The sequence below is a fragment of the Oncorhynchus tshawytscha genome, linkage group LG01 (genome assembly GCF_018296145.1).
Source record: "Oncorhynchus tshawytscha isolate Ot180627B linkage group LG01, Otsh_v2.0, whole genome shotgun sequence".
NCBI lineage: Eukaryota > Metazoa > Chordata > Actinopteri > Salmoniformes > Salmonidae > Oncorhynchus > Oncorhynchus tshawytscha.
In genome coordinates this window covers 41545600-41554663 of record NC_056429.1, presented here as the reverse complement: position 1 = coordinate 41554663, position 9064 = coordinate 41545600, and the positions used below count along the sequence as shown (strand labels likewise).

The 9064-nt window shown below is 42.3% G+C and overlaps 1 protein-coding gene across 2 annotated transcripts; it reads right to left on the bottom strand.

Moving 5' to 3' along the window:
- Positions 1-355: 355 nt before the first annotated feature.
- LOC112260485 (thrombopoietin receptor) lies at positions 356-5384 on the bottom strand. Of its 2 annotated transcripts, none has more exons than XM_042321553.1 (12): positions 5123-5384; positions 4445-4565; positions 4127-4302; positions 3722-3873; positions 3286-3451; positions 3073-3184; positions 2786-2889; positions 2370-2512; positions 2020-2179; positions 1852-1930; positions 1643-1730; positions 356-1463 (listed from the first exon to the last, which is right to left on the bottom strand). In XM_042321553.1, exons 1-12 carry the CDS (start codon positions 5217-5219, stop codon positions 963-965), a joined length of 1899 nt encoding a protein of 632 aa, XP_042177487.1. In that variant the 5' UTR covers positions 5220-5384; the 3' UTR covers positions 356-962. The 2 variants fall into 2 exon arrangements, with proteins under 2 accessions (XP_042177487.1, XP_042177484.1); XM_042321550.1 differs by having other exon boundaries at positions 357-1463; positions 2786-2946; positions 5123-5380.
- Positions 5385-9064: the final 3680 nt, after the last annotated feature.

The following is a 9064-nucleotide window of genomic DNA, read 5'->3' as shown; positions in this document are numbered from 1 at the left end:
GAGTTAGCCATTTAACTTTCCTCATTTATCCTTCTTCAAACATTTTAATGTTGCTCTTGTTTGTTTTATGATTTTCTGTATTCTTTTTTGTTTGAATATACAAATGTCATAAAGATATTTAACAATACTTGCAGGTTTACTTTTCCATTCTTCATGTACATTACTTGAACACGTTACTCGCACAGGTATGGCTTTCCAGACATGGCTAGAATGAAGAAAGCATCGTTTGTAGGGTGAAAAGATAACGATAGACATTTTTTTATTTATTTTACCTTTATTTAACTAGGCAAGTCAGTTAAGAACAAATTCTTATTTTCAATGACGGCCTAGGAACAGTGGGTTAACTGCCTGTTCAGGGGCAGAACGACAGATTTGTACCTTGTCAGCTCGGGGATTCGAACTTGCAACCTTTCGGTTACTAGTCCAACACTCTAACCACTAGGCTACCCTGCTACCCCATACTGTACAGCCAGGCATAAGACAAGAAAAATAGATATATATTTATAGTATGTCCAAGGAAAATATCAAAGTCCCTCTCGGTTCATCCAGATTTGGGTACACCCGGCATGTTATCCCACAAATCCCAAACTAAATCTATAATAATAGTCACACCTTTTTACAATGTACTGTACATGCTACAAATGAATGGCATATTCAATGACCTGTTTTATTAGTGATGTAATGGATATTGTGTTGATGTTTTGTAACTGTCCATTCTGAAGCCCCTTTTATATCCACAAGCACACTTGAGCTGTGTCTTACATTTTTCCTAGACACGTAAAGATATTTCATCCAGCATTGTGCAAAGTTGAATATCCTAAATACATCCTTGTTTTGAGAATAGCACATTTGATATTTGAAGCCTCCCCCTTGTATTTTGTACTTGGTTTCATCTATTTTTCCCCATGTCTTTTTCATGAATTTGTGTGCCCTTGTTGTGTTGTGCTGTGCCAGAGTGCCAATCAGGCATTTGTGTTTGCTGAGCTTGTGTCCTCCAGGTTGACATAGACCCTGCTGCCCTGGGGGGCGCCCTGCTGCCCTGGATAGTCCAGTCTCTTAATGGGGTGCTCGGCCAGCAGTAGGTAGGAGTGGTTGAGGATGTCCGTGGTACTGGAGGATGATGGGAAGCTGGAGGACCTAGTAATGGAGCAGTGACACCTCACCTGGAGCACCTCCTCTCCCCCCACCCACAGGCTCTGAGACTCCGCCCCCACCTCCCCATCGTACACGTACTCGTTCCCTCCGAGACAGGGGATGATGTCATCCGTGGTCAGGGTCACATAGTCCGGACTGACCTCCAGGACCAGGGTAGGCAGGCTCTCCTCCTCCCCGCCTGAAGTGCCTTGCTCTGGGGAGAGTAGTAAAGGAAGCATCCCTCTGCCTGGAGCCTCCCTCTCAGACATGATCTCCACGACACAAGCTGGGGTCTCCTCTGAACACTGCTTGATGTTGAAGGGAGGGTCCTATGGAGGTCACACAGGAGCGTACAGACATACTCAGATCCAATGGTTTCCAATGCGTGCGCACAACAATAAACTAAATGTGTTGCATATTGAACACATTTCATTGTTAAAACTTGACCCTTTCAATTGATCTAGGTCCGTTAATCCACGGTGTGCTGTAATATGAATTACGTTTTTACCCAAGTCTGTCCGTTGATATCTGTCAGGAAGCCGTGGAGTACTTTGTCAAGGTTTGGGACTGGTGGCCACAGATACTGTTTGAGCTTACTGGTGGAAGAAGATAACATGTTTCAGCACACATGTTCATGAATAGGGTGGTAAGAATACATTCATGGTAAAAACAGATTTTTTATTATGAAACAAAAAAAAATGTAAAAATGCATTTTACCTGAGATACCCGGAGAACATGGAGATAAAGACGACTGATACAACGAGCATCATGAGAGGGATGCAGGAGATGAGGGCACCTGTTGAGTTACATGAAATAATTCTAGAAGAGTTTGAAAAGGAGGATATCTCCAGAAGTTAAGCATAATAAGTGATTGTTTTACTGTGCCTATGTCTGAAGGCGTGTCCACAGTGAGTCGGGGTGACCAGTCGCTCCAGTAGCCAGCGTAGACTGACCCGTTGGGTCTGGCTCTGACCTGGATATAGTACTGAACTCCAGTCTGAATGTCCAGACAGGTACTGGTCTCTGGGCCCGGCAGGATCACCAGCTGGGGAGAGAGGACAACACACAATTGCACCCAGTTATTGGTGGGTGATTGGTATGTGTACTGTACTGCAAAATACAAACTTGTGACAAAACATGTCGTTCTCTGTTTACATGCCATAAGGACAGAGGCAGGGTTCTACCACACAACAGAATGAAGTAAACAGAAGAAGATCATTTAGATAATGCTTTACCTTCCAGACAGTCTCCTCTCGAGGCTGGTAGCGGTGCTGGTACATCAGGTGGACAGACAGGGCCAATAAGGGTGTGTCCCATTTCAGACACAGCCTGCCCTTCTCCCATTGTCCCCTCAGCCTCCCAGGGGGGGCTGTTTGAACTGACCGCAACATAGGGAGAGGAGAGAGAGACATAACAGGAGTTTTGCAGAGATGATTAGTGCATGTCCAGCAATACAGACTGCACTGTCTGTTACAGATGACTATCAATATCTTACTTCATTGTCAGCAATGCAGCAAGAGGCATGCTAGACTCGACCACTTTCCATTTTTTTACTCAATGGAAACGTAGAATACCGGTAGACGGTAGCCTCCTTTTTTAATGAAGGGAGGATTTCACAGCTGCAAGTTGGTATTTTATCAGTGTGACTCACTGCTGTTGTTGAGTCTGAAAGGCTCAGTGTAGAAGGTCCGCCTGGGAGTAGTAGGACCAGCACTGAGTTTGACCCGTATCTCAGTGGACTCTGCTCCATGGAAACTGCAATAGTAGGAGATGTTCTCATTCTGCATACACTCTCTCCAGCCCTCACTTTCACTGCAGAGAATACACAACAAGAGAGGTTAAATAGCCAATGATCATGTTTTGGCTGTAAAACTACATTTAGATTACTTTGAGGAGGGCTTTGCATTAAGCTCTTTGGAGAAATGAATTTGTAAATACCTGTGTCCCAGCTTGTAGTATATGGTGTAGGTATCATCTCTGTAGGCCTGCCCATTCCATTGGCAGGTGATGTTTTGCAGGTCAGAAGTGTGGCACAACAATGAGATATCAGCTGGGGATAAATTATAGTAAAACTCCATCACCTAACTCAGTAATGTAAAGTGACCATATTTAGTTTCTCGACACCACATTTACAGCAATACTACCACAGACCTGCACTCTGAGGAACCATGGCAGTTTTGGGGACCGACCAGTCGCTCCAATGACCACTGGTCTCTTTCTCGCTGTAGCCGTTGGGTTTGACCCTCAGCTGGACCCTGACCAGCTCCCCTGGCGCCAGAGAGACCAGGCTGTGGATTTGGGACCTCACTGGCTTTATCTGGGGACAGGGAGGGTACAGATATCATAGGAGTTCTACACCAGCATGGGGTTTGGGTGATGATGACTTTCTGACACAAATGGATGCCCAATAGCCAGCCATCAAGTTGAGTAGACAAACTAATAGTGAATGTCCCAGTCATGCTAGATTTTTTTTACCAACCGTTCATCTGTCTTTTTCCCCTTGCAGCTAATCTGACTGGTTGAATTGGTGTTGATTTCGTGTTTCACGGGTTCAATTGGTGATGTTCTTGAGTTTCAGTGGGCCTACCAGTTCAGTTCTCTCCCTCAGGCTCTGGGAGGAGTAACGTATCCCATACTGCATGTTGTTCTCCCACTCTCTGGGTGTGTGCCACTCCACCTGGAACTGCCCAGTCTGCCCTGTCGGGTGAAGGGATACATTCACAGGGGGGTCCAGGAGAACTGAGGAGAGGCGGAGGAGAAATCGGAGAGAAGAAAGAATGAAGCAGAAAGGATACGCCATTACTGGAAAGTAAGAACTTTAGATTTCAAACGACTAAAATTTGCATTCTCTCTCTCTCTCTCTCTCTCTCTCTCTCTCTCTCTCTCTCTCTCTCTCTCTCTCTCTCTCTCTCTCTCTCTCTCTCTCTCTCTCTCTCTCTCTCTCTCTCTCTCTCTCTCTCTCTCTCTCTCTCTCTCTCTCTCTCTCTCTCACCCTGGTCCTCGACGCTGACCGTGCGTGCGTATAGTGTGTAGTTGGAGCTGCCCTCCATCACTCTGATATGTGTGAAGGTGAACAGGAAGACATCAGAGGGAGGGAAGGAGCAGACATGGAGGACTTTCCCCTCCTCTGTCCTCTGGAGAATCAGATTACACCTCTTCTCCTCCCGACTGAACAGACAGAGAGAATATGACTGGCATCGGTGACTGGCAGAATGGAGTGTAGTGTCAGGTCCACTTCTACTGTTAGTGTTTTTCATTTCTTACTGAAATTATTGTTGTTTTGTGAATGACCAGAATACACTGAACATACTCATCGTTACTATAGAAGAAGTCATAAGACTTGTTGTCTGGCATCTCCCAGAAACAGGTGAAGTCATACTGTGTCCTGGTAAAACACTTTGGATTTGCATCATCCGCCAACAGCAGAACATCTGTTATGGAGTGTAGTACATACCGATAGGATGGGTTTCATGAAATATACTGTGTCATAAAAAGGATGCGTATAATGTATAACACTTAGTATAACACGTTAACATAGAATTCCCCAGGTCGTTAAAGGAAAATACTACTCAAAAAACAATCATTTGGTATTTGTTTCATTAGTCCACTGTTGATAAAGTACCAAAACGTTTTGCATGTCAGCGATCAAGTTTTCAAAATGTAGACCTTTCAAAAATACAGAAAGTGTCACAGTATGATGCGTTTTTCTGTGGTTTACTGTGACACTTTCTTTATTTTGAAAGTTCTATATTTCCTTTAGTGTACTGATGCACTTGTTTGTGAACATGTCATATCAGTGCTTAACAGACAAATTGGCTTAAATCCTCAGCAGAGAACAAGGGACAGCTGTGAGAGGATCAACATTATTGCCTTGATTTGGGTAGCTCTGACAGTGACACTATTTCAGATATTGTACATACTGGTGGACAGTTTACTATTGTTATTGGATTTTGTTGTTTAAGATAAAACAGGTGCTCCAATGTCATACCTTTCTTTGACAGATGAGGGACAGCCCCATCCCTGGTCCCCAGAACATCCGCCCAGCATAATATGGTCCAGAGCCAGACGCAGAGATTGAGATCCATGACATTTACATCCAGACAGGTATGTCTAACCTACCCCATCACTATCCATTAACTTCTATGTCCGAGAGTGTCAGTGTGTTGTGTGTCAACACAGCATTGTGGTCTGGGGGTTAGTAATGAGGAGAGGCTCTATCTGACAGGTCCTCATGCTACAGGAAGTGTGTGTTGTGTGGATTGAGCCAGTCCGGCACCCAGATGGGGGTGAAAGAGAGGTTGGCCTCTTGACACACATTGTAAACTTAGTTGATATTTTTCACACACTCAATACATACCTCTCTAACACTATAAGCCATTATGGCAACTCTAAACTCTCTCACCAAACATCTAAGATGAAATGGAAATCTTTGACCATGTCATCCTTTATTCAGAGTCTGCAGAGAAAGTCAGTTATATGACACATACAGTGCCTTCAGAAAGTATTCATACCCCTTGACTTATTCACATTTTGTTGTGTTACAGCATGAATTCAAAATGGGTCAAATAATTTTTTTCTCACCCATCTACACACAATACACCATAATGACGAAGTGAAAATATGTTTTTAGAAGTGTGTGCAAATGTATTGAAAATGAAATACAGAAATATCTAATTAACATAAGTATTCACACCCCTGAGTCAATACTTTGTAGAAGCACCTGTGGCACAGATTACAGCTGTCTTTCTCTGTAAGTATCTAAGAGCTTTCCACACATTATTATTTTCAAAATGTTTCTAGTTCTGTCAAATGAGTTGTTGATCATTGCTAGACAACAATTTTCAGGTCTTGCGATAGATTTTTAAGTAGATTTAAATCAAATGTTAACTTGGCCACTCAGGAATATTCACTGACTACTTGTTAAGCAACTCCGGTGTCTGGTGGAAGGTTTACCTCTTGAATTTTGCCTGTGCTTAGCTCCATTCTGTTTCTTTTTTATCCTGAAAAACTCCCCAGTCCTTAATGATTACAAGCATACCGATAACATGATGCAGCCACCAATACACTTGAAAACATTGAAAGCGTTACTTAGTAATGTGTTGTATTGGATTTGCCCCAAACATAAAACTTTGTATTCAGGCCCTTAAAGTTAAATGGTTAGCCACATTTGTTTCACTTGTTTCATTACTTTAGTGCCTTGTTGCAAACATGATGCATGTTTTTTTAAACTATTTTTATTCTGTACAGGCTTCCTTCTTTTCACTCTGTCATTTAGGTTAGTATTGTGGAGTATCTACAGTGTTGTTGAGCCATCCTCAGTTTTGTCCTATCACAGCCGTTAAACTCTGTGACTATTTTAATGTCACCATTGGCTTCATGGTGAAATCCCTGAGCAGGAACTGAGTTAGGAAGAGTTAGGTCTGTATCTTTGTACTGATACACCATCTATTGTGTAATTAATAATTTCACCATGCTCAAAGGGATATTCAATGTCTTTTTTTTTTTTTTGATCTACCAATAGCTGCCCTTCTTTGCGAAGATTTGGAAAACCTCCCTGGTCTTTGTGGTTGAATCTGTACCTGTGTTCGAATACTCATACTAACCGCAATAACCCTACTATTTGTGAAGTAAATTGAGTATGTAGTATGCTTGTTGGTCCTAGTATGGATATAGTTAGTATGCCAGAAGTTCCCGGATGGCGTACTACATTCGCCTAAATACAAGCAGTGGACAGTTAGGCCCATAATGCAATTCTTCCGAATATGGGCGTGGCTTCATAACTTTTTCAGATTTGAAGAAAATGGTGGAAAACATACAGCCGAAGTCCGACGAGAGTGGATACAAATTCATTGCTTACTAATTATGACAAATGTTAAGAAAATGTTGAGCAATGTAATAAAGTAATGACTTTTCAAATAAGTTACGTTACATGTCATGCTGGCTGACAATTTGTTGGCTACTAATACATTGAACTTACCAGTATATTAACTATATGCTAACATTCGGGTGCGTTCGTAAATTCACTTTGGCTATCTACTCCGGTTTCAGAGCACTTTCGTCTGAGTGCGCCAGAGTGCAGAATAACTGCTGAATTTATGCACGCTCAACACCTGTTGAATATGTCCGGTGTCAGTAAAAAGCATAATTAAATGGTTGCCAACAGCTCAGTTACAGTCACCAACACTCTTGATAACATGAAAACAGCCTAACCAGCTATACTAGGGTGGGTAAAATGGTCAGTCTGAGGTGTTCTCTCGCTAGCCAACATTAGCCAGTTAGCTTGGGTGCTTGACCGCGGTTGTGAGGTCCTACTCCTCGGCCAGAGCGTCCAGTGTGAGCTCTGAATGCTCCGAGAGGGAAACACTCTGAATTTACGAATGGACAAGCTGACAACGCTCTGAATTTACGAACGCCCAGAGCGCACTCTGGCACTCCAGATTGAATTTACAAAATATACCCAAAGTTGTAAAATGTCTAGCTAGTAATTTGTCATGCTAGCAAGAGGTTGCATAGCAACAGCATCAACTTCTGGTAGACAGACATAGCGCTAGTACACTCAACTGAAAGGATACCGGTTGTTAACACTACTAAAATGAACTAATAGTATATAGTATGTTGTATATTCTCATTCTGTATGTAGTATACATTATGTTAATATGGGTATTCGAACACAGCTTGTGTTTGAAATTCACTGCTTAACTGAGGAGCCTTACAGATAATTGTACGTGTGGGGTACAAAGATGAGGAAGTCATTCCAAAATCATGTTAAACACTATTAATGGCACACAAAGTGAGTCCATGCAACATGTTATGTGACTTCTTAAGCACATTTGTACTCCTGAACGTATTTAGGCTTGCCATAACAGACAGGTTGAATACTTACTGACTCAAGACATTTCAACTATTCATTTTTTATTCATTTGTAAACATTTCTAAAAACATAATTCCACTTTGACATTATGGGCTATTGTGTGTAGGCCAGTGACACAAAATCTCGATGTAATCCATTTCAAATTCAAGCTGTAAGATAACAAAATGTGGAAAAAAGTCAAGGGGTGTGAATACTTTCTGAAGGCACTGTGTCAACACATTGTGACCACAATTCAGCAACTATCTCTTCCAACTAATCTATTGGTCAGTTGACCGGAGACAGCTAGGTCCATAGGACCAGCTGGAGCATTGCCTCAAAGAGGACCGCAGACAGGGATGATAGACAGGGGTGCTTCTATAGAAGTTGCATCCTTTTTCAGTTCCTATTTCCTGGTAGAAGGGCTGAAATCTTAAATAGTTCGAAAGGGGCATCTGTGTCAATAGTAGGATACAGCTGTGGGTTTCTCCTGTGTGCACTGTCTCTTAGGTCCAGTTTATGTTATGGTGTTTTTGGTTTGACTATCCTTGTGGGGACAGAAGTCCTAAGAACAGTAAAACAAGGAAAATTCGTGGTGACATTTTGAAGGGCCCTACAAGGAAAAAAGGCTATTTTAGGGTTACAGTTAGGGTTAGAATGGTAAAGGTACATCAAGATGGAGGAATTCAGATATGATGTCATCGTTTTAGCACTACCCACAGAGTTAAACGACAATGCTCTGGTTCAATGTGCCAGTAAATCAGCACAATCTACTTTTTCATTCTTTTTTTTTTACTGACTCCACCTTGGAGCTATACATTGGATAATGTATTCTGTGCTAATGGAGAGCAATGTAGAATATGGCGAACTTAGAAAACTAGGCATTTGTGGTAAGTACATGGGAGCCGCCATCTTTAAGCACATTCACCGTTAGGGCTAAGTGTTAGGAGTTAGGTTCAGGGTGAAGGTGAGGTTTGAATGGGAATCAATTGTTTGGTAAAACAAACGTGTGTGTGTTTGTGTGTGTGTGTGTGTGTGTGTGTGTGTGACCGTCTACGGTATGTGTGTGTGTGTTCTGCTGTC